Source organism: Pelodiscus sinensis, chromosome 20, assembly GCF_052426305.1.
Source record: "Pelodiscus sinensis isolate ZL-2025 chromosome 20, ASM5242630v1, whole genome shotgun sequence".
NCBI lineage: Eukaryota > Metazoa > Chordata > Testudines > Trionychidae > Pelodiscus > Pelodiscus sinensis.
The window spans coordinates 27,911,998-27,936,793 of record NC_143071.1 but is presented as its reverse complement, the minus strand read 5'-3'; the positions used below and the strand labels follow the sequence as shown (position 1 = coordinate 27,936,793).

Sequence of the window (24,796 nt, the reverse complement as noted above, 5' to 3'; positions counted from 1 at the left end):
ACATTCACATCCGGGCTGAGGTGGGTCTGAGCATAGCCCCTGCTACAGATGGGGAATGTGGGCAGTGACTTGCCCAAGGGTCCAGGGCAGAATGGAAGGTTCCTGGACTCCCATTCTCTGACCACTAGCTCAAACTGCCTCACCTGAGCATCTCCGCTGTACCACGGCAACCGTCTCCACGGCAACAGAGGATGGGTGCCTAGAGCACAGCAGAGGCTGCACTCGTGTATCCGTGCACGTGTGCGTGGCTGAGACCTGGAAATTCACTTCATCTCGTGACAGAGGGTGTGACGTAGTGGGGGGAGCTGTCTGCTCCATAACCCCGTGTGGTATGGGGGGGCCTTGCTGGTTGCTGGGCTTGGGCAGTGGGTGACCTCCACTGTTTGTAGCACGGCCCAACAGGACAGCGGATGAATCACGAGGCAAGGGGCTCCCAGCCTGTCCGACAGGTCGCCTCCCAGGGAGAGAGACAAAGGGAGGAAGGCGGAGACCAACCCCCGTCTGGGGGGCAGGGCTGGGAGAGAGTCAGTTTCTGTCTGGGAAGCAGGGGAGGGGGCTGGGATTGTAGGGCCCAGCCACCCCCGTCTCAAGGGGGGCAGCGGCTGTGGCCTCCTGGCCCCAGTTCCTGTAACCAGATGACATCTGTGCTGTATCTGGGAGCAGCAATACACTCCCTCACCGCTACTGGCTGGCGGAGTCTGTCCGTGCCCTACGGGGGTGCAGGAGACGGGGAACCCCGACGTGCCGCCACAGAGGGGCACTGGGCGAGTTGTCGGCCGTCGGGATTGAACTGGGGACCTTGGGATCTCAGTGCATGAGCCTCTGTATTGCCTGAGCCGAAGGGCCCTGCCAAAGCCGTAGCCGGCTCATCGACCGCTGTGTGGCCCTGCCACCACTAGAGGGGGACAAAGCGCCGTGTGGCCACCCCGTAAATAGTCAGATGACTTGTTCCCAAGCACCTTCCTGGCAAGTGACAGTCTCGTGAACACGAGCCCACGCGGAGGTTTGTGCCACGGGTGCCTCAGTTTATTGTACATTTCAGTCATCCAGAGAGCATGTGACCTAGGGGGCCAATCACACGGGGCAGCTGGGGAAGACGGAGAACAGCTCATTATTGCGTCATTCGTAGCAAGCTACTGCCAAAACGTGGCAACGAGGCTGATATTGAGCAAGTCGAGTGTTCGTGGGATGGTGCTGCCTCCTGATCTGGGCCCCCCGAAAATGGAAAGGCAAGATCAGGAGTCACTCTTGCAAAGTTGGACTCAGGTCTACTGGCGGGGGATGCTGAGAAAAGGCTCAGATGCTGCGGAAACCTCATGGGAGCGCATGGGACAGTCCCGGGTTTGGCCTCGGCTACTTGTCCTGAACGCTTGATTTCAGTAGGGACATTTCTAGAGAGCGTCAGGGCCTCTCCAGCCCTGGGCTGACTGTTGCTTTCCGGGGACTTGCACCAGTAATGTTTCTGGCCCCTTACGTTTGTGGCGTCCCGGGGTGTTGCCGGGTTTCACCAGCGCACCCATATGAGAGCTCCCCAAGCAGCGACTCCCGCAGATCAGGGAGAAGCAGCGCAGTTGTCCCCTGGGGAAGGCTCATGGCCTGATGGGAAATTGTCAAAGACCTTTGGGTTCAAAACCTGGCCTGGTTTCCCTCCTACTGAGGGGGAAGATGCTCCCCTGCTGGACCCTGTCCTGCCTTTCCCCTTCCCAGCAACCATCCTGTGGAGTTAAGCAGCCCTCAGAGGGTGAAATCCTAGTCTTGTGGGACTTCCAATAGGGCTAGGATTTCAGCCATAGAGTCCTTGGTCCTCCGGCTCCTAGAGAAGACCAAGGTATGGCTGGGGGCTAGTTTACACTGAAAAGTTACATTGGCCCAGATGCGGCTCTTGGAACGTGAAACATCCACCCCCCAAAAGATGTAGCAAAGACAACCTGGCCCCCGGAGCAGACAAGGGCTGAGGGAAGAATCTTTCCACTCACGACGGCCTTGGGGCAGGTCTACAGCAACGCAGCCGCCGCGCGGTAGCTCTGCCCGTTTTAAGGGCAGACATCGCCTTAGCAACGTGGAGGCTGTCCGTGTGGGGAGCCATTGCCTGGCTCCCTCCTGAAGCAGGTAGGCACAGGTTCCTCTCCGCCTGGGGGGCTCTAGGCCAGTGCCGGGCGAGTGAGGGGGCCGCGTGATGCCCTCCATCTCAGGGGACTGCAAGATTGTTGTAACCAAGATGGTCTTCTGGGGTAGGGCAGTTTGGTTCACCTTGAATCTGCGGGAGGTGCCGACAGAACCGTGGCCGCGCTGGGATTGGAGCAGAGGGAGCGCGTGGTTGGCGTGTGCAGTTGGCGTGTGCAGTTGGCACGTACCTCGTGTCGCGGTCCTGGCTGTACGTGCGCGTCGCTTTAGGAACACAGTGTGACGGCGCGTTGGGGTTTTCCCGTCTCCTGCACCAGAGTGGCACAAACAGAGTGGCACAAACAGACTCCACCAGCCAGTAGAATAGAGGGAGTTTATTGCTTCTCCAGGATACAGCACAGCACAGATGTCATCTGGTTACAGGAACTGGGGCTAGGAGGCCTCAGTGCCCCCCTTGAGATGGGGGGTGGCTGGGCCCTACAATCCCAGCCCCCCTCCTTAGCTCCTTCTCCCCTGCTTCCCAGACAGAAACTAAAGACCGTCCCTTCCAGCCCTGCCCCCAGCCAGGGGCGGCATCCACCTTCCTTTGTTCCTCTCCCTGGGGGGGTAACTGGTAGAACAGGTGACCTCCCTGTCCCATCAGCTACTCTGCTGGGCCGTGGTACAGGCAGCAGCCAGTGGGGGTCCCCCACAGCCCAAGCCTAGCAACCAGCAAGGTACCCGCACTGCGTCACACACAGGTAGGGCAAAACCGACGCAGACAGAAACCAGAGGGAATCTGGCAACCCTGTGCATGGGCAACGGTGAGCAAAACGTCTCGTGGGCCCCACACAGGCCCCCAATGGGCCACATGTGGCCCTCCGCTGCTCTGGGCCATGGTGTGCGTCTGTTCTCTTGAGGAGTGCAGAGTTATCAGCGGATGACAGTGCCCCTCCAGAAATGCCCCAGCTGTCCTTGGCCCTTGCAGACTCTCGTAGCACCTCTGCTACATGCTATGGTGGGCCCTGGGAAATACCCCCGCTCCCACTTGGCCAGCGAAGACACCTGAATCCTGACCCATGTGCCTGTTGTTGCCTCGGTGCAGCAGGGAGGGACATGCCTGGCATGCCAATCCTTTGCCAATTAATTCCTCTCCGTAGAGCAAGAAAGGGCGCTGTCATTTGCATCAGCCTATCGGCTCGGATCTGTGCACCAAAGCCAGGCTATCTGCAGAAAGATCTATTAATTTGCAGCGTGGCTTCCCTCAGAGTTTGGGGGTCTGGAAGGTGACGGATAACTAGGGCTTGGACAGAAACGGATTTTGATTTGCTTTTAATTAATGTTTTTCCCCCATTTTTTAAACAAGAAAAAGGAAAAGTGCAGGAACGTATAAAAAAAGAAGCAAAGAAATGGCGAGGTAAGCTGGAGATTGGCATGAAATATTCATTTTGGCTGGTGCTTTGATGGAGGGCTCCCTTCAAGATGCTGTAGCCAAGAAAAAATGACTCTTGTTAGGAGTTTTCCCCCTTGTTACTTGAAGAGGGCAGACATTTCTGCTCTAGCCTGATAGCTTTGGAACCAATGGCAATGTTCATTATTCCCGTGTTTACTTCTTCCAAGCGGGAGCAGGCCAGGGAAAAGCAAAGCACTTTTGTGACTTTTTTGCTTCTTTATGATGGAGAAAAGAAGGTCAGAAAAGTTGGGATTTGGCCAGTTTTATTTTATTCTTTTTTTAAGTTTCTTTCTTGTTTACTTAAGAAATCCTATATTTTTGTTCTGTATATATTGGGGCTGTCAAGCGATTTAAAAAAATTAATCACGATTAACTGCCCAGTTAATCGCACTGTTAATAGAATACCATTTATTTCAGTATTTGTGGATGTTCTCTCCATTTTCAAATAGATTGATTTCAGTTACAACACTGAATGCAATGTGCCCAGTGCTCGCTTTATGTTATTGATTACAAATATAAGGAAAACTAAGAAATAGTATGTTTCACTTCTCCCATTTCTGCAGTTCGCTCTCCTTATCATGAAGGTTGAACTTACACATGTAGAATGAAGCACCAAAAATAACTGCACTCAAAACCAAAACCATGTATACGTTAGAGCCTACAAGTTCACTCAGTCCTACTTCTTGTTCAGACAATTGCTCAGACAAATATGTTTAGTTACAGTTTGCAGGAGAGAAAGCTGCCAGCTTCCTGTTCACAAGTCACCTGAACGTGAGAACAGGGTTTCGCATGGCACTGTTGTAGAGATTTACGTGCTAGATGCGCTAAAGATTTGTATGTCCCTTCATGCTTTAACCACCAGGCCAGAGGGCATGCGTCCATGCTGATGACAGGTTCTGCTTGACAACAGTCCAATGCAGAGCATGTTCATTTTCATCACCTCCAGCAGAAGGTTGATTTTCTTTTTTGGTGGTGGGGTTCTGTAGTTTCTGCATCAACGTGTCGATCCTTTAAGACTTCTGAAAGCATCGTCCTCCTTTGATTTTGGAAGGCTCTTCAGGTTCTTAAACCTGGGTTGAATGCTGTAGCTCTCTCTAGAAACCTCACATTGGTCCTGTCTCTGTGTTTCATCGAATCTGTAGGGCTGGTGTTCTTAAGATGCACACGTACTGGGTCATCGTCTTAGCCTGCTAGAACATGAAATATATGGCATAATATAGGTCAAGCACAGAGCAGGAGACATACAATTCTCCCTCAAGGAGTTCAGCCACAAATGTTATTAATGCATGGTTTTTTTTAAAGAGCATCATCAGCCCGGAGGCATGTTCTCTGGAATGGTGGCCATTGCATGAAGGAGCATACCAATGTTAGCACGTAAATATCTTGCAAGGCTGGCTACAGAAGTGCTGGGGGATGTCTGTTCTCACTTTCTGGTGACATTGTAAATGAGAAGTAGGCAGCCGTGTCTCCTGTCAATCAAATAAATGTGTCTGTGTGATTGGCTGAACAAGAAGTAGGACTGAGTGAACTTGTAGGCTCTAACGTTTACATGGTTTTGGTTTTGAGTGCAAAAAAATCTACCTTTGTAAGAGTTTCACTTTCACAATAAAGAGATTACACAACAGTATTTATATGAGGTGAATTGAGAAGTACTATTTTGTTTATCATTTTACAGTGCATGTATTTGTAATAAAATCTTTATCTATATATTTTAGAAATGTGTCTTTCCATCAGGCAGTATGTCCGTTTGTTTTTATGATACCATCTACATGTTTTGTTACTCTTTAAAGTGCTACCAGACTATTTGTTGTTTTTTAAGTTTTTCCTGTTACAGACTAACTCGGCTCCCCTTCTGATCCTCCTAAACTATGAGAGCTAGGACCGCCACATTTGGGATGCACTTCCCTCTTATCGTAACTTAAAGCAAGGTCAGGGTTTGGTTGTGCCAGGACAATAGGATGTGCCTGGAATTTGATTGTTTCTCATAAAATGGGAAGGGGGGTCTGATAGGAGGGACGGTTATACTAATGAATGACCACGGGGGGCAGCAAAGGGCCAGAGATGGACACGGGGACAGCTATAACCTCACTGAGCCAGCAGGGGTCAGAGGTGGAGAAAGGGACAGCTGTCTACTGTACATTTCAGAGTTTGTGTGTCTGTCTGTCTGTATGTCCCCTAGTCAAGTGACATGCACCCCTCCTCCAGCGGTACCTGCTGCAGCTGCCATGGTCAGATGCTTCTCAGCTAGCCTCAAGCTGCTCCGGTGAGAAAGGGCTGGGGAAGTCTGCATACTGAACTCCTCCTCCCCAGCCCCACCCCAGAGCAATGACTTAAACGATGAAAACCAGAACTTATTTGAGTTAAGGATCTGAGTAAAGCCGGGTAAATCTTCTAGTAAAAATAGAAAGTGAGCACTGGACACTTTGTAGTCTGTGTTGTAACTGAAATCAATATATTTGAAAATGTAGAAAAACATTCACAGCTATTTAATAGATTTCAATTAGTATTCTATTGTTTAAAAGGTGTGATTAAAACTGTGATTAATCACCATTTTTTTTTAGTCGGAATAAGGTTTTTTGAGTTAATTGCGTGAGTTAACTGCAATTAATTGAAAGCCTTTTTTATTGTATTTTATTTCATTTTTGCTGGAGGTCTCATTGGAGGACCAGAGATTGGAGGAGGGAGTTTTCCTAGCCTCCAACGGCGGCGGCAGGTGGTGGTGCATTGAATCTTTACTAAAGAGATCTTTTCTTCTAGCTTCCAGATGTTTGATCTCAATAGCTGTTGACAAAAACAAATCACGACTTTTAACCCGTCTGCCTAGACATCCTTTCTCCTCGCTAGTACTAATAGTAATACATTGTATGGCCGTCGCGGAGGGAGGCCTATCTTAGAGCAGGACACTGCTGTGCTAGGCACTGTACAAACGCAGAACCAAAAGTTCAGTCTCCTCCTGACAATCTGAGGATGACACACACACGGGCTGGTACAGACCAAGGGTGGGCACACAGGGAAGCAAGAAGGAAGTTTGGGGCTGCACCACAGGCCTCAACACACCAGCTGCCCGGCTGTTGGTAGATTTCCCAGCGGCCTCGCAGAAACACGGTTTCCAGGGCGCATAACGAGATCGCTTTCCAGGGAGCGCCGCCCACCTGCGAGGAGGGGCCTAGAGGAAGCTCGGAGGAGTTAGGCTGGAGCTGGAGCGAGGGAGCCTGCAGCGTGGGCCGGGTGGGGGGGCAGCTTGATGGCGTATGAGGGCTGCTGTGGTAGGGGGTGAGGTGTGACATCTCTGCTCGTGTCTGGCCTTCCCATGGCTTCATCCAGCACTGCTGAGGTCACTGAGGCTTGGCTGGGCGCACGGTCCTGCCCATTGTCGTCCTAGTGCTTCCGGTCCAGCCATAGAGCCCCCCCGGGAGAAACGGGACCGACAAGACCTTGAATTTCTCGTGTCAAATCCAGGCTCAAGCCGCCCTCCGGGTCCTTCCGCTGGGGGGTCCAGGGCTCGGGAGACCCAGCAATGAACCTCTGGGGTTGTGCAACTCCATTCGCGTGAGCTGGGTGGGGGAGGGGCCCGTGGCTCATTTTGTGCCGCTCGGCTCCGCTGCCTGGGCGATTCCGCAGCACGACAGGTCGGGCAGCACTGAAAAACGAGCCCTGCTGTGCGGCGGGTCCTGGGACGAGGCTGATCCTGCTGGCGCTGCCGGAAGCGTTCTGGAGTCTGCAAAGGATGTGCTCGCGGGCCGTGCCACGTGGCGCAGCCCAGGGAACGGGGCAGCCAGCTGCAGCATCACGTGACAGCTGACTCGGTCCCGGAGTGGGACAGGGATGCTCTGAGCATGTCAGATCCCGACTCCTGGCATCCTCCCTGGCCACCGTCTTCTGTCAGCTCGGGGGGCTTCTGTTGTTGGCTCTGGGGTGCTTCTGCCCATCTCGAGCTCCTAAGTCATCTCCTTTTCCATGATCCCATTAACTCGCCATCCTTCCCTCAGGATGGTCTTATTAACAGCGGCTCTCCCCTCCCTTGATCTCCAGAGACACAGGGACAGACCCGTCACACCCTCCTTCTCAGCTGGGGCCTGGCTACGGGTACTGGCGCTCAGAACTACTTTTAGGAAAGACCCGGAGAAATGCAGGGGGGGTGATTTTTGGACTCTTTCGACTAGCCCCGTGGGAAGCACTGATTTGTCAATTCCCTGGCAATTCTGCAAAATCAGACGCAAACACGAGTGCTGGGTCGACTCGGAACCAGGGCTGCTTGGCGTGTTTAGTGAATCACAAAGTCGACTAGCACCTTAGAGGTTTTTAATTTTTTTTCATTTCAAATAAATGTGAAGGACACGAGGGCTGTGTCTACACGCGTGGCATCTTGTGTCAGAAATATGCAAATGAGGCTAAGCGTGGACTATCGCGGAGCCTCATTTGCATACCAAATGGGCCGCCATTTTTGCAGAAGAGGCTCTTGCGCCAGAAGGAGCTGTCTACACGCCCTTCTTGCGCAAGAAAACCCCTCTTGTGCAATGCCGTTATGCCAGGTATTTTCAGGAATTTCAGGGATTTCTCGCACAAGAAGGGGCCGTGTAGACAGCACAGCGCCTTCTGGCGCAAGAGCCAGTTCTGCAAAAATGGCGGCCCATTAGGTATGCAAATGAGGCTTGGCAATATTCCACGCTTAGCCTTATTTGCATATTTCTGAGGCAAGAAGCCGCAAGTATAGACATAGCCTCAGAAATAAAAGTGGCTTCCCATTGAGAGGTGAATTCTAGTTCTCGCCCTAATGGGCCTGATCCTGGAAGCTGCTGAGCATGTCCGTGGGAGCAAGGGGCCCTCAGCACCTGGCCCTGTCAGGCCCTACACAACGGAAGATGGAACCCTCTCAAAGTCTCCGCTCGTGCCTCAGTTTCCTCAGATGTGGAGAGAGTGGTATTCGTCTCTGTTCAACCCTGGGGAGTGAGCAGGAGCCATCTGCAAGGCCTGTCAGCCTCCCGCTTTCACGCCAGGGCTCCTCGAGGTGGGGCACACGCTGCACCGAGGCGTTGCTAGGCAACGCTCCGCGTGCTGTCCGTCTGCTGGCCCCCGAATGTCCTGTTTTGTGACGAGGCCCTTCCTGCGAACGCTGAACGGAGATTAGCGGCACCTCCGCGGCTCCGCGAATGCAAACGGTCAACCCCCAGCGTCTGGCCTGCCCACAGCCGGCCCGCCAGGGTGCCCGGCAGCCCGCACGCCGCACGGCCCAGGGTGGCGAAGCTGCTTTGCCTCTGTGCTCCAAAGCTACTGGAAATTCACAGCCCCCCAGCGCTGCCAGGGCCCTTCCGGGGACAAGGCCCGTTGGAGGCAGCGCCAGGGCCTGCTCGTGCCGGCTGTGTGCGTGGCAGGACTGCTCCGCCCCGAGGCTCCCCGGCTGGCGCCACACAGGTGTGCGCGGCCAGCTAGCGAGCCCGTTCAAAGGTCAGGAGCTCCTGAGGGCGGGCGCTGCAGCGGGCGCCGGGTCCAGCCCCTGCAAAGGGCAGGCGGGGAGAGCAGCCTGCATGCGTCCAGGCGTAAGCCGGTCTCTGGGTAATGGGGGTTGGGCCGGCCTGCCCCAGGTAGCGCGCCTCGGCCTCCTGTGGGCGTTCCTGTGTCTTCCTCTGTGCGCAGGTCGCCGGCGGGGCCGTAGTCGGAGCTCAGCTGCCTTCGCTGGGGCCCGGGTTTCTAGCTGGATAGCACCTGTGCCTTGCAGGAAGCAGAAACAGCCCCACCTCTGCGCCGGGCTGGCACCAGTGGGCGCCCCGGGCAGGATGCTCCGGGCGTTGCCTGGAATCTTCCTGATTTTCCCTCTGCTCCGACGTCACCCCCCTTTGCCTCCGTTCTCTCTCTCCCCTCCCCGCCCGGCCTGGTCCGCACTCACCTGCCAAAGCGCTTGCCCCGTGCATGGAGACGTGCACGCTGGGTGCCACTGTGGGACAAAAGGGGGCTTCCCAGGGCTGCCCTGGGATGCGACGAGCTCCTCCGGCCCGGGGGTGGGGCCCTGGCCGCTGCTGGGCCCCGGCTCCGCGCAGCAGCACGTGGGTGAGCCGTGAGCACAGCGTGGGGGTGATAACGTGATGGACGGAGGCTTTCCTCGCTTGCCTGTTGACACCCGGAGCTAATTGGGCCACCCTAAGGACAGCCAGAAGTGCACGGGACCCCTCCTCGGGTGGGTTGAGTCATGGCCAGGGCTGGTGCTGAGCCGGGCCGGTGGAAATGTGGAGGAACCCCGTTGATCGATGGAGTCACTCCACGGGGCCAAGGAGTCATGGCCCCTACAGGGCGGGGGCAGAGGCAGGCGTCCGAGCACCAAGGTGTCTGTGGAAAGTCTGCAGGTCGGGGCGGTTCGTCTCCGCAGGGGCCGCTAAGGTCACGTCGCCAGGCTGCAGCTCGCTCTGGGGAGGGGCGGGAGCGCACGTGCGATTCGTGCGGACAAGAGGGAAATGGCAGGAGTCAGGCCTGCAGGATGTAGGTCACCTTCCCTGTCCTGCGCGCTTTGGCCTGCTCCCTGGTGTCTGTCTGCGCCTGCTCGCTGGGCCGCCCAGCCTGTGGCGCCCCACGTGCATGGGTCTCAATGGAGAGCAGTGGCGCTAGCCCTTTGATACCTGGGGAAACTGAGGCATGGCCCAGGGCAGAGACTGAGGATGGGGAGTTTGCTGTTGCATCCTTTGCCCTGCCTGTGCTGCCGTGGGGGACACTCGGCCCACGCTCGTCAGGTGCTCTTGCATTCAGCTTCTCCGTTGCTCTGCTGCCGCCTTTAATTGGCCCCCCACCTGCTGGGGTTCCAGCGAGCCACCAGCCCCGCCGGCTGCCGGGGCCTGTGCTGCCCTGCCAGGCTCTTGGCGGGGTTGCTCGTTGCATCCTTGGCGGCTGGGTTCCTGACCGCGCGCCCCGTGCTGAGCGCTAAAGGGGGAGCAGGAAGCAGCTGCCTTTGCTTTAGTCACCAAAGGCAGCTCCCGCAGCTCGATTGGGCCGGGGATATCAAAGCAGTCACTGCTCTGATTGCCTTCCTGCTTCCTAGCAAGCGAGGCTGCCGTGTTCCTGCTTCTCGTGTCCTCTGAAGAGCGGAGGCACTAACGTATCCAGGGGCAGCGGCGTTCGCTTACCGCCCCTTGGAATCAGCTCCTGGAGGGAGGCGACTGAAAAAACAGTCAGCCGTGGGGCGGGGGCCGGCTACTTGCTTGTTCTGTGAACTCTGGGTCCTGACTCCCGCCTGGCCCGTGGGGTGCTGATGCCACACACAGTAATTACTGACCGCCCAGGCAGACCCACATCCCTTAGCCTAGACTTACGACAGTCACCTCTGGCAGGGAGGGGCAAGACAGAAGCTACAGGAACAACTCTGCTGCTTCAGGGGAAGATGCAACCGACCCCAAAGTGGGTAGCTATTGGGTAATCTGCTTCCAGGAGCTATTTCCCACTAGCAGCGAGCAATTAGCCTGTGTCCTGGAGCAAATGGAACGTCCTTGTCTTCATTAACCCCTGCTGAAATCGTGACTTTCTCAGCATCCAGTGGCAGGGAGTTCCACAGATTGTTGCGTGCTCAAGCCTTTCTAGGCATCAGTGCCTTTCACTGTCATTCACTGACCCCTTTGTGTTGGCCATGTTACTGACAATACTAAAGGCAGCCCCGGGGAGAGGTTGGAGCAGGGGTAAGGCGGGCTCTATCTGCTCCTGCTAAGAAATGGCCAAAGGGCTACCTACACAGGCAAGTGGCAGGGTGCGAGCGAGTGGCTGCGTTCTAACCTGGGACAGTCCCAGGCTGAAGCCAGGCTAAATAAAGAGCGGAGAAAAGAAAAGCTCTGGAAGCTGGAAGACCTGAGGGGTGACGTTCCCACAGCTCCCCTGCAGAAGCAATGCAGACCTGCCTCAGCCAGCTCAGGCCACCGCTCCCCACCCCGCCCTGTGCCACCCGGCCACGGTCTTGCCTGGCACCTGGCATCACGCCGGCTAGTCCATCTGCTGAGTGCCAGCCCCGCCCTTGCCCCAACCCCCGCCCTGCAGCGCCAGCCTGCATGGACACCCCCCGGTGCCAGTGCAGGGCAGAGGCATGGAAATGTGCAGTGCCCGGTAGGGTGGCCGAGTGGCCGGCAGAGAGGAGCCGCTGGCGGGCTCACTCGTAGGCGTTCCCACGGCGTGTTCCATGGACCAGCGGCAGGCAAGGGGCCGGGTCTGTCTTCCGCTCGGCGCTGTGGCAGGAGAGAGAGAGTGTGTGTGTGTGTGTGTGTGTGTGTGTGTGCGCGCAGACACATTCAGGTGTGTGCAGGGAGGAAGAGCCGTGTGTGGCTGTGTGCATTAAGCAGCCCTGCGGCTGTAAGGCAGGCAGGGGGTGTTCACAGGCGGTGGAGCGGCTCTGCATGTTTATGTGGCTCGGCCTAAGCCTACACTCACCTGCTGAGTAAATCCGCGGGTTCAGTCCAGCCTCCTCTGCTGCGCACACACACACACACTCACGTGCACACACACACACACACTCACACACACACACACACACACTGACCAGTAGCCAGGGAACAGCCCCTGATGACGCGGAACAGCCAGCTGGTGCCACTCGACAGGTGCCTGGCTAAGGAGGGGTGAATGGAGCAGCCCTGGCAGAGCGCAGTGATGGGATCCCGGGGCTCTGTTGCTGCCCCCCAGCCATGACGGGTCTCGGCAAACCGGAACAGGGACAGACAGCCGCTCCGGGCCGGTTGCAGTTCTGCCCCCAGAGCCAATCCCCGCTTGGCCCCGACGGCCTGGGGAGTGGGTTCGCCGGGGCGCCGGACATGGGCGGGGCAGGTACGCGGCAAAGGGCTCGCAGCAGGCTGGCTGGACACACGCCACCCAGCAGGGCACTCCCTTCGCGCGGGGACCTGCGGCGAGCGCCCCTGGGCGCAGGGAGGGAAGGAAGCGCACCGGGGCGAGTGCAGAGCCTCCTGGCTGTCCGGCGGCGGGGGCGAGCAAACAGCGGCGAATTCCAGAAACGGGGAGGGGAGACGTGGCTGAATTCTCTGCAGCCGGCTTCCAGCCTGGGGCTGCCAGCGCAGCAGAGGGGGCTGGACTGAACCCGCCGATTTACCCGGCAGGTGAGTGTAGGCTTAGGCTGAGCCACGTAAACATGCAGAGCCGCTCCGCCGCCCGTGAACACCCTCCGCCTGCCTTACAGCCGCAGGGCTGCTGAATGCACACAGGCACACACAGCTCTTCCTCCCTGCACAGCACCTGAATGTGTCTGCACATGCACACACACACACATGTACACACGGACACACATATGCACAGGGACGCATGCGCACACATGTACACACATACATGTACATATACACATGGACACATTCACACACACACCCATATACACATATGTACACGCATGCACATGCACACACGTACACACATGCACATGCACACACACATATACACACGCATGTACACACGCACCCTTCATTGCTGCCATTCCGCCTCCTGGGTGCATTCCCCAGTGGCGTTTCTGTGCTCTGGCCGTGTTAGGGCACGCTGTGGGCATGCGGGGAGTTTGTCGCCTTTCTGTGGCTCCGTGGGGGCTCAGAGCTCAACATGCTGCATCTCTGCATGGCCCCTTTCTCTTCCCGGTCCCCGCCCCAAGCTCATGTCACTCCTGCCTCCCAGACGTGATCTCTCGAGGGGGCTCCGTTCACCTCAGCTGATTGGCTGGCGTGAGGTCTGGTGACGCCCACGTGGTCCTCGCGCTAACCGATTTCCAACACTTGCTCGAGCTGGTCCCAGCTCAGCAGCCGCATGAACGCTGCTGGCCCTCGGATGCTGGGACGGTCCCTCCGTGACCCTCGCATGGGCGCTCTGCCGGGATACCTCGCATCAGCTCCGGGGCCCAGGAGTCTGCCGAGCACCCCGGCCGGGCGTGACCAGCCTGGCGTCCCGCTGGTGCATGGGGAGACGCTCTGGCAGGGGATCGGAGCCAGGCTGCGAGAGGCACGACAGAAAAGCCGGCACCTCGGATCCGTTTGCATCTGCGGCCATCAGGCCAGCTTTGGGGCTTCCTCTCCCCGCGCCGGCCAGGAGGCAGCGCCAGGGTTCGGGAGCAGGGCTAGCCCAGCGGTAAAGGTTAAAGGAGCCGGCCTGTTGTGTGGTGGGGCTCCCCCCCAGGCTGTGTCCGTGCCTCCGCGTGCCTGGGTCCAGCTCTATTCTAGTGGGGAGAGAGCTGTCAGAAGCCAGGGGCTGGAACTGACCAAAGTCGGGGCCGGCTGGTTATCCGGAGGAGCTTCCTCATAGCGAGGCCCCAGGTGTGGCCGGGGAGCCGGATTGCCGAGGTCGGTTCGGCGCCGCCTGGGCCGGAGAACCCAGCGTGCACCACGGCGGCCCTGCACCGGGAGGGGAACCCGCAGGTCCAAGCTGTCCCGGTCCTTTCCAGTGTGATCCCCGTGCTGTAGGGATCCCACACCGGAGCTGGGCTCTCCCAGGCAGAGGGGTGCTGGCCCTGGTTGCTTTTCGCCGGGGGTGGGGGGTGCCCTTGTTCAAATCCGTCCCTCGTTAATTTGACGGGTTTCCTGTTTCGGTTTTAGGTCCTCCTTGACCTGCCCGCACTGCCTGAAGCAAAGCAACACCTTTGACCCCTTCCTGTGCGTCTCCTTACCCATCCCCCTGCGCCAGACCAGGTAGGCGAACGCAGCCCGGCCCCCCTGCTCGGAGCTGGCACTACGGCGCCCCTGGGAGCGTTCTCCGTCCTCCCTGCGCCTGCTCCCCCGCTGGGCCTGTGAGCCTGGGCGGCGTCAGCCACGTGGGTCTCCGGCAGGGTGGAGCAAGGGGGCAGTGGGCACGGGGTGTCAGGGGCTGCCCATGGAGACCAGGTTCCAATCACAGGGAGCTGGGCAGGGCCATCACGGTCGCTGCTGGTCAGCACCCAGCTCAGACACATGATGTGGTGACCTAGGACTGGCAGGGCAGAGCAGCTGCATTTGTGGGGACTCAGGAGCACTGGCAGAGCTGTGTGTGGGGTGCCCAGGGCTAGGCTAGCAGAGGGCTGTGGGGGGGACTGAGGGGCAGTGGCAGAGCTGTGTGTGGGGCGCCCAGGGCCGGGCTAGCAGGGGGCTGTGGGGGGGACTGAGGGGCAGTGGCAGAGCTGTGTGTGGGGCGCCCAGGGCTGGGCTAGCAGGGGGCTGTGGGGTGGGACTGAGGGGCAGTGGCAGAGCTGTGTGTGGGGCGCCCAGGGCCGGGCTAGCAGGGGGCCGTGAGGTGGGACTGAGGGGCAGTGGCAGAGCTGTGTGTGGGGTGCCCAGGGCTGGGCTAGCAGGGGGCTGTGGGGTGGGACTGAGGGGCAGTGGCAGAGCTGTGTGTGGGGCGCCCAGGGCCGGGCTAGCAGGGGGCTGTGGGGTGGGACTGAGGGGCAGTGGCAGAGCTGTGTGTGGGGCGCCCAGGGCCGGGCTAGCAGGGGGCTGTGGGGTGGGACTGAGGGGCAGTGGCAGAGCTGTGTGTGGGGCGCCCAGGGCTGGGCTAGCAGGGGGCTGTGGGGTGGGACTGAGGGGCAGTGGCAGAGCTGTGTGTGGGGTGCCCAGGGCCGGGCTAGCAGGGGGCTGTGGGGTGGGACTGAGGGGCAGTGGCAGAGCTGTGTGTGGGGTGCCCAGGGCCGGGCTAGCAGGGGGCTCTGGGGGGGACTGAGGGGCAGTGGCAGAGCTGTGTGTGGGGTGCCCAGGGCTGGGCTAGCAGGGGGCTGTGGGGTGGGACTGAGGGGCAGTGGCAGAGCTGTGTGTGGGGTGCCCAGGGCTGGGCTAGCAGGGGGCTGTGGGGTGGGACTGAGGGGCAGTGGCAGAGCTGTGTGTGGGGCGCCCAGGGCCGGGCTAGCAGGAGGCTGTGGGGGGGACTGAGGGGCAGTGGCAGAGCTGTGTGTGGGGTGCCCAGGGCTGGGCTAGCAGGGGGCTGTGGGGAGGACTGAGGGGCACTGGCAGAGCTGTGTGTGGGGCGCCCAAGGCCGGGCTAGCAGGGGGCCGTGGGGTGGGACTGAGGGGCAGTGGCAGAGCTGTGTGTGGGGTGCCCAGGGCCGGGCTAGCAGGGGGCTGTGGGGTGGGACTGAGGGGCAGTGGCAGAGCTGTGTGTGGGGCGCCCAGGGCCGGGCTAGCAGGGGGCTGTGGGGTGGGACTGAGGGGCAGTGGCAGAGCTGTGTGTGGGGCGCCCAGGGCTGGGCTAGCAGGGGGCCGTGGGGTGGGACTGAGGGGCAGTGGCAGAGCTGTGTGTGGGGCGCCCAGGGCCGGGCTAGCAGGGGGCTGTGGGGGGGACTGAGGGGCAGTGGCAGAGCTGTGTGTGGGGTGCCCAGGGCCGGGCTAGCAGGGGGCTGTGGGGTGGGACTGAGGGGCAGTGGCAGAGCTGTGTGTGGGGCGCCCAGGGCCGGGCTAGCAGGGGGCCGTGAGGTGGGACTGAGGGGCAGTGGCAGAGCTGTGTGTGGGGTGCCCAGGGCTGGGCTAGCAGGGGGCTGTGGGGTGGGACTGAGGGGCAGTGGCAGAGCTGTGTGTGGGGCGCCCAGGGCCGGGCTAGCAGGGGGCTGTGGGGTGGGACTGAGGGGCAGTGGCAGAGCTGTGTGTGGGGCGCCCAGGGCCGGGCTAGCAGGGGGCTGTGGGGTGGGACTGAGGGGCAGTGGCAGAGCTGTGTGTGGGGCGCCCAGGGCTGGGCTAGCAGGGGGCTGTGGGGTGGGACTGAGGGGCAGTGGCAGAGCTGTGTGTGGGGTGCCCAGGGCCGGGCTAGCAGGGGGCTGTGGGGTGGGACTGAGGGGCAGTGGCAGAGCTGTGTGTGGGGTGCCCAGGGCTGGGCTAGCAGGGGGCTCTGGGGGGGACTGAGGGGCAGTGGCAGAGCTGTGTGTGGGGTGCCCAGGGCTGGGCTAGCAGGGGGCTGTGGGGTGGGACTGAGGGGCACTGGCAGAGCTGTGTGTGGGGCGCCCAGGGCTGGGCTAGCAGGGGGCTGTGGGGAGGACTGAGGGGCAGTGGCAGAGCTGTGTGTGGGGCGCCCAAGGCCGGGCTAGCAGGGGGCCGTGGGGTGGGACTGAGGGGCAGTGGCAGAGCTGTGTGTGGGGTGCCCAGGGCCGGGCTAGCAGGGGGCTGTGGGGTGGGACTGAGGGGCAGTGGCAGAGCTGTGTGTGGGGCGCCCAGGGCCGGGCTAGCAGGGGGCTGTGGGGTGGGACTGAGGGGCAGTGGCAGAGCTGTGTGTGGGGCGCCCAGGGCTGGGCTAGCAGGGGGCCGTGGGGTGGGACTGAGGGGCAGTGGCAGAGCTGTGTGTGGGGCGCCCAGGGCCGGGCTAGCAGGGGGCTGTGGGGTGGGACTGAGGGGCAGTGGCAGAGCTGTGTGTGGGGCGCCCAGGGCCGGGCTAGCAGGGGGCCGTGAGGTGGAACTGAGGGGCAGTGGCAGAGCTGTGTGTGGGGTGCCCAGGGCCGGGCTAGCAAGGGGCTGTGGGGTGGGACTGAGGGGCAGTGGCAGAGCTGTGTGTGGGGCGCCCAGGGCCGGGCTAGCAGGGGGCTGTGGGGTGGGACTGAGGGGCAGTGGCAGAGCTGTGTGTGGGGCGCCCAGGGCCGGGCTAGCAGGGGGCTGTGGGGTGGGACTGAGGGGCAGTGGCAGAGCTGTGTGTGGGGCGCCCAGGGCTGGGCTAGCAGGGGGCTGTGGGGTGGGACTGAGGGGCAGTGGCAGAGCTGTGTGTGGGGTGCCCAGGGCCGGGCTAGCAGGGGGCTGTGGGGTGGGACTGAGGGGCAGTGGCAGAGCTGTGTGTGGGGTGCCCAGGGCCGGGCTAGCAGAGGGCTGTGGGGGGGACTGAGGGGCAGTGGCAGAGCTGTGTGTGGGGTGCCCAGGGCTGGGCTAGCAGGGGGCTGTGGGGTGGGACTGAGGGGCAGTGGCAGAGCTGTGTGTGGGGCGCCCAGGGCTGGGCTAGCAGGAGTCTGTGGGGGGGACTGAGGGGCAGTGGCAGAGCTGTGTGTGGGGTGCCCAGGGCTGGGCTAGCAGGGGGCCGTGGGGTGGGACTGAGGGGCAGTGGCAGAGCTGTGTGTGGGGCGCCCAGGGCCGGGCTAGCAGGGGGCTGTGGGGTGGGACTGAGGGGCAGTGGCAGAGCTGTGTGTGGGGTGCCCAGAGCCGGGCTAGCAGGGGGCCGTGGGGTGGGACTGAGGGGCAGTGGCAGAGCTGTGTGTGGGGTGCCCAGGGCTGGGCTAGCAGGGGGCTGTGGGGTGGGACTGAGGGGCAGTGGCAGAGCTGTGTGTGGGGCGCCCAGGGCCGGGCTAGCAGGGGGCCGTGGGGTGGGACTGAGGGGCACTGGCAGAGCTGTGTGTGGGGCGCCCAGGGCTGGGCTAGCAGGGGGCTGTGGGGTGGGACTCAGGGGCTGTGGCAGAGCTGTGTGTGGGGTGCCCAGGGCTGGGCTAGCAGGGGGCTGTGGGGTGGGACTGAGGGGCAGTGGCAGAGCTGTGTGTGGGGCGCCCAGGGCTGGGCTAGCAGGGGGCTGTGGGGTGGGACTGAGGGGCAGTGGCAGAGCTGTGTGTGGGGCGCCCAGGGCCGGGCTAGCAGGGGCCTGTGGGGTGGGACTGAGGGGCAGTGGCAGAGCTGTGTGTGGGGTGCCCAGGGCTGGGCTAGCAGGGGGCTGTGGGGTGGGACTGAGGGGCAGTGGCAGAGCTGTGTGTGGGGTGCCCAGGGCTGGGCTAGCAGGGGGCTGTGGGGTGGGACTGAGGGGCAGTGGCAGAGTTGTGTGTGGGGTGCCCAGGGCTGGGCTAGCAGGGGGCTGTGGGGTGGGACTGAGGGGCACTGGCAGTGCTGTGTGTGGGGCGCCCAGGGCCGGGCTAGCAGGGGGTGGGACTGAGGGGCAGTGGCAGAGCTGTGTGTGGGGTGCCCAGGGCCGGGCTAGCAGGGGGCTGTGGGGTGGGACTGAGGGGCAGTGGCAGAGCTGTGTGTGGGGCGCCCAGGGCCGGGCTAGCAGGGGGCTGTGGGGTGGGACTGAGGGGCAGTGGCAGAGCTGTGTGTGGGGCGCCCAGAGCCGGGCTAGCAGGGGGCTGTGGGGTGGCACTGAGGGGCAGTGGCAGAGCTGTGTGTGGGGTGCCCAGGGCTGGGCTAGCAGGGGGCTGTGGGGGGGAGTGAGGGGCAGTGGCAGAGCTGTGTGTAGGGTGCCCAGGGCTGGGCTAGCAGGGGGCTGTGGGGGGGACTGAGGGGCAGTGGCAGAGCTGTGTGTGGGGCGCCCAGGGCCGGGCTAGCAGGGGGCTGTGGGGGGGACTGAGGGGCAGTGGCAGAGCTGTGTGTGGGGTGCCCAGGGCTGGGCTAGCAGGGGGCCGTGGGGTGGGACTCAGGGGCAGTGGCAGAGCTGTGTGTGGGGCGCCCAGGGCTGGGCTAGCAGGGGGCTGTGGGGTGGGACTGAGGGGCAGTGGCAGAGCTGTGTGTGGGGTGCCCAGGGCTGGGATCAGGGCTGGCAGGAGGCTGTGGGGCGGGACTGACGGCCGCTCCTTAAAGGGGTCGGAGCACCAGCCCAGGGTGTTAATGTGGCGGGTGATTCTGCCCGGGGGCCGCCGCTCAGCCGGGGCGGGGCCGCACCCCCGCGTTGTGGCCCTTACAGCGGGACGCGGTGCTCGGGGGCGTTCCTGGGCCAGTGCTCAGCCGGGCGGGGCCGCACCCCCGCGTTGTGGCCCTTACAGCGGGACGCGGTGCTCGGGGGCGTTCCTGGGCCAGTGCTCAGCCGGGGGGGGGCCGCACCCCCGCGTTGTGGCCCTTACAGCGGGACGCGGTGCTCGGGGGCGTTCCTGGGCCAGTGCTCAGCCGGGGGGGGGCCGCACCCCCGCGTTGTGGCCCTTACAGCGGGACGCGGTGCTCAGGGGCGTTCCTGGGCCAGTGCTCAGCCGGGGCGGGCTGCACCCCCGCGTTGTGGCCCTTACAGCGGGACGCGGTGCTCAGGGGCGTTCCTGGGCCAGTGCTCAGCCGGGGGGGGGGTCGCACCCCCGCGTTGTGGCCCTTACAGCGGGACGCGGTGCTCGGGGGCTTTCCTGGGCCAGTGCTCAGCCGGGGCGGGGCCGCACCCCCGCGTTTTGGCCCTTACAGCGGGACGCGGTGCTCAGGGGCGTTCCTGGGCCAGTGCTCAGCCGGGGGGGGGCCGCACCCCCGCGTTGTGGCCCTTACAGCGGGACGCGGTGCTCGGGGGCTTTCCTGGGCCAGTGCTCAGCCGGGGCGGGGCCGCACCCCCGCGTTTTGGCCCTTACAGCGGGACGCGGTGCTCGGGGGCGTTCCTGGGCCAGTGCTCAGCCGGGGGGGGGCCGCACCCCCGCGTTGTGTCCCTTACAGCGGGACGCGGTGCTCGGGGGCGTTCCTGGGCGAGTGCTCAGCCGGGGCGGGGCCGCACCCCCGCGTTGTGGCCCTTACAGCGGTACGCGGTGCTCGGGGGCGTTCCTGGGCCAGTGCTCAGCCGGGCGGGGCCGCACCCCCGCGTTGTGGCCCTTACAGCGGGACGCGGTGCTCGGGGGCGTTCCTGGGCCAGTGCTGAGCCGGGCGGGGCCGCACCCCCGCGTTGTGGCCCTTACAGCGGGACGCGGTGCTCAGGGGCGTTCCTGGGCGAGTGCTCAGCCGGGCGGGGCCGCACCCCCGCGTTGTGGCCCTTACAGCGGGACCCGGTGCTCAGGGGCGTTCCTGGGCCAGTGCTCAGCCGGGGGGGGGCCGCACCCCCGCGTTGTGGCCCTTACAGCGGGACGCGGTGCTCAGGGGCGTTCCTGGGCGAGTGCTCAGCCGGGCGGGGCCGCACCCCCACGTTGTGGCCCTTACAGCGGGACGCGGTGCTCAGGGGCGTTCCTGGGCCAGTGCTCAGCCGGGCGGGGCCGCACCCCCGCGTTGTGGCCCTTACAGCGGGACGCGGTGGTCGGGGGCGTTCCTGGGCGAGTGCTCAGCCGGGGCGGGGCCGCACCCCCACGTTGTGGCCCTTACAGCGGGACCCGGTGCTCAGGGGCGTTCCTGGGCCAGTGCTCAGCCGGGCGGGGCCGCACCCCCGCGTTGTGGCCCTTACAGCGGGACGCGGTGCTCAGGGGCGTTCCTGGGCGAGTGCTCAGCCGGGGGGGGCCGCACCCCCGCGTTGTGTCCCTTACAGCGGGACGCGGTGCTCAGGGGCGTTCCTGGGCCAGTGCTCAGCCGGGGCGGGGCCGCACCCCCGCGTTGTGGCCCTTACAGCGGGACGCGGTGCTCGGGGGCGTTCCTGGGCCAGTGCTCAGCCGGGCGGGGCCGCACCCCCGCGTTGTGTCCCTTACAGCGGGACGCGGTGCTCAGGGGCGTTCCTGGGCCAGTGCTCAGCCGGGCGGGGCCGCACCCCCGCGTTGTGGCCCTTACAGCCGGACGCGGTGCTCAGGGGCGTTCCTGGGCCAGTGCTCAGCCGGGCGGGGCCGCACCCCCGCGTTGTGGCCCTTACAGCGGGACGCGGTGCTCGGGGGCGTTCCTGGGCCGGTGCTCAGCCGGGGGGGGGGCCGCACCCCCGCGTTGTGGCCCTTACAGCGGGACGCGGTGCTCGGGGGCGTTCCTGGGCCAGTGCTCAGCCGGGCGGGGCCGCACCCCCGCGTTGTGGCCCTTACAGCGGGACCCGGTGCTCAGGGGCGTTCCTGGGCCAGTGCTCAGCCGGGGGGGGCCGCAACCCCGCGTTGTGGCCCTTACAGCGGGACGCGGTGCTCAGGGGCGTTCCTGGGCCAGTGCTCAGCCGGGCGGGGCCGCACCCCCGCGTTGTGGCCCTTACAGCGGGACGCGGTGCTCGGGGGCGTTCCTGGGCCAGTGCTCAGCCGGGGAGGGGGGCCGCACCCCCGCGTTGTGGCCCTTACAGCGGGACGCGGTGCTCGGGGGCGTTCCTGGGCCAGTGCTCAGCCGGGGGGGGCCGCACCCCCGCGTTGTGGCCCTTACAGCGGGACGCGGTGCTCAGGGGCGTTCCTGGGCCAGTGCTCAGCCGGGCGGGGCCGCACCCCCGCGTTGTGGCCCTTACAGCGGGACGCGGTGCTCAGGGGCGTTCCTGGGCGAGTGCTCAGCCGGGCGGGGCCGCACCCCCGCGTTGTGGCCCTTACAGCGGGACGCGGTGCTCAGGGGCGTTCCTGGGCCAGTGCTCAGCCGGGCGGGGCCGCACCCCCGCGTTGTGGCCCTTACAGCGGGACGCGGTGCTCGGGGGCTTTCCTGGGCCAGTGCTCAGCCGGGGCGGGGCCGCACCCCCGCGTTGTGGCCCTTACAGCGGGACGCGGTGCTCAGGGGCGTTCCTGGGCCAGTGCTCAGCCGGGGGGGGGCCGCACCCCCGCGTTGTGGCCCTTACAGCGGTACGCGGTGCTCGGGGGCGTTCCTGGGCCAGTGCTCAGCCGGGCGGGGCCGCACCCCCGCGTTGTGGCCCTTACAGCGGGACGCGGTGGTCGGGGGCGTTCCTGGGCCAGTGCTCAGCCGGGGGGGGGCCGCACCCCCGCGTTGTGGCCCTTACAGCGGGACGCGGTGCTCAGGGGCGTTCCTGGGCCAGTGCTCAGCCGGGGCGGGGCCGCACCCCCGCGTTGTGGCCCTTACAGCGGGACGCGGTGCTCAGGGGCGTTCCTGGGCGAGTGCTCAGCCGGGGCGGGGCCGCACCCCCGCGTTGTGGCCCTTACAGCGGGACGCGGTGCTCGGGGGCGTTCCTGGGCCAGTGCTCAGCCGGGCGGGGCCGCACCCCCGCGTTGTGGCCCTTACAGCGGGACGCGGTGCTCGGGGGCGTTCCTGGGCCAGTGCTCAGCCGGGCGGGGCCGCACCCCCGCGTTGTGGCCCTTACAGCGGGACGCGGTGCTCAGGGGCGTTCCTGGGCGAGTGCTCAGCCGGGCGGGGCCGCACCCCCGCGTTGTGGCCCTTACAGCGGGACGCGGTGCTCAGGGGCGTTCCTGGGCCAGTGCTCAGCCGGGCGGGGCCGCACCCCCGCGTTGTGGCCCTTACAGCGGGACGCGGTGGTCGGGGGCGTTCCTGGGCGAGTGCTCAGCCGGGGGGGTGGCCGCACCCCCGCGTTGTGGCCCTTACAGCCGGACGCGGTGCTCAGGGGCGTTCCTGGGCCAGTGCTCAGCCGGGCGGGGCCGCACCCCCGCGTTGTGGCCCTTACAGCGGGACGCGGTGCTCGGGGGCGTTCCTGGGCCGGTGCTCAGCCGGGGGGGGGGCCGCACCCCCGCGTTGTGGCCCTTACAGCGGGACGCGGTGCTCGGGGGCGTTCCTGGGCCAGTGCTCAGCCGGGCGGGGCCGCACCCCCGCGTTGTGGCCCTTACAGCGGGACCCGGTGCTCAGGGGCGTTCCTGGGCCAGTGCTCAGCCGGGGGGGCCGCAACCCCGCGTTGTGGCCCTTACAGCGGGACGCGGTGCTCGGGGGCGTTCCTGGGCCAGTGCTCAGCCGGGCGGGGCCGCACCCCCGTGTTGTGGCCCTTACAGCGGGACGCGGTGCTCAGGGGCGTTCCTGGGCCAGTGCTCAGTCGGGGGGGGGCCGCACCCCCGCGTTGTGGCCCTTACAGCGGGACGCGGTGCTCAGGGGCGTTCCTGGGCCAGTGCTCAGCCGGGCGGGGCCGCACCCCCGCGTTGTGGCCCTTACAGCGGGACGCGGTGCTCAGGGGCGTTCCTGGGCGAGTGCTCAGCCGGGCGGGGCCGCACCCCCGCGTTGTGGCCCTTACAGCGGGACGCGGTGCTCAGGGGCGTTCCTGGGCCAGTGCTCAGCCGGGCGGGGCCGCACCCCCGCGTTGTGGCCCTTACAGCGGGACGCGGTGGTCGGGGGCGTTCCTGGGCGAGTGCTCAGCCGGGGCGGGGCCGCACCCCCGCGTTGTGGCCCTTACAGCGGGACCCGGTGCTCGGGGGCGTTCCTGGGCCAGTGCTCAGCCGGGGGGGGCCGCACCCCCGCGTTGTGTCCCTTACAGCGGGACGCGGTGCTCAGGGGCGTTCCTGGGCCAGTGCTCAGCCGGGCGGGGCCGCACCCCCGCGTTGTGGCCCTTACAGCGGGACGCGGTGCTCGGGGGGTTCCTGGGCCAGTGCTCAGCCGGGGCGGGGCTGCACCCCCGCGTTGTGGCCCTTACAGCGGGACGCGGTGCTCGGGGGGGTTCCTGGGCCAGTGCTCAGCCGGGGCGGGGCTGCACCCCCGCGTTGTGGCCCTTACAGCGGGACGCGGTGCTCGGGGGCGTTCTTGGGCCAGTGCTCAGCCCTCGGCTCTCCCCGCTGCCTGCCCGGCCGGAATAACTCCGGTTCCCTGGGGCCCAGACCGCCCCAGGAGCTGCTGCTGGCCCCTCTGGAGCTCCCCCGCCCTGTTTTTCAGGTCCTTGAACGTGACCTTAGTCTTCCAGTCCAAGAGCCAGCGGTTCCTGCGGGTGGGCCTGGCTGTGCCCCTCTTCAGCACGGTGGCCGCCCTGCGGGCAAAGGTGGCAGAAGAAGGCAAAATCGCCCCCGATCAGGTCAGTCAGGGCCAGTCTCCCCTCCCCTCCCCAGGCCTGGAGCAGCGGTGGGCAGCTGCCCCAATGCTGAGCCCTCTCCCGGGGGCACGGGGGCGCCCGCTCCAGCCTGGCAGGGCTCACCTGGCAAGGGGAGCCCCTTTTGCCTCAGTCACTGTGGGGGGGGGGGCACTGGGGCGTGCCACACATGCCAGGTGTGAATGGAACCCCCCAGGGTGTCTCAGGCCGGCCTGGTTGCGGGAGATACGCGTGTGCGCCAGCCCCTCAGCCTGGCTCCTCGGTAGCAGCCTGGAGACCCCCCACCGGGCGCATCCACAGAGCGGGGCTGCACTGAGCTGCTGCGGGGAGGCCCTGGGGCTCTCCAAACACAGGACCGGCCGGGGCCAGGGGCCCTCGGGGAGGGGGACGGGGCGGCTGACGTTGCCCTGCGCTGCAGGTGGTCCTGGTGGAGCTGTCCCCCAGCGGGTTCCAGCGCTCCTTCCACGACGAGGAGGATCTCAACACCATCGCCGAGGGTGACAGCGTCTACGCCTTCCAGGCCCCACTGCCCGCCCGCCGAGGCAGCTCGTCCCGGCTCTCAGGTACCAGGCTGCGTTCCGGGCGCCTGGAACCGAGCCCATCTCCGCCGGGCAGCGGGGCTCTCCATCAGCGCCGTGAATGGCGGGGGAGTTACCCCGGGGACCGAGGCCCCTCTGTCTGCGTCCCGCTCGGGTGTGTCAGTGCGACGAGAGCCGCCTGTGTGCTCGGGGCTCGCGCCACCTGCGACCGCGCTGGGGCCGAGGAGACCCCAGAAGGGCCTGGCTTGAACGCCAGCCTCAGTTACGCCCGGCGGAGTCTGGCCTGCTGAGGAGCTGCTGTTAGGGCACCTCCGGGTTCTCTCCTCAG

General features: G+C 64.2%; 1 protein-coding gene across 1 annotated transcript in view; it reads left to right on the top strand.

The window, feature by feature from the left end:
* USP43 (ubiquitin specific peptidase 43) overlaps positions 1 to 24,796 on the top strand; it is an 84,722-nt gene that overhangs the window by 36,087 nt on the left and 23,839 nt on the right. The window contains 3 exon segments of the mRNA XM_075903490.2: positions 14,098 to 14,190; positions 23,779 to 23,914; positions 24,348 to 24,492. Of these exon segments, the coding sequence (XP_075759605.2) occupies positions 14,098 to 14,190; positions 23,779 to 23,914; positions 24,348 to 24,492 (374 nt within the window).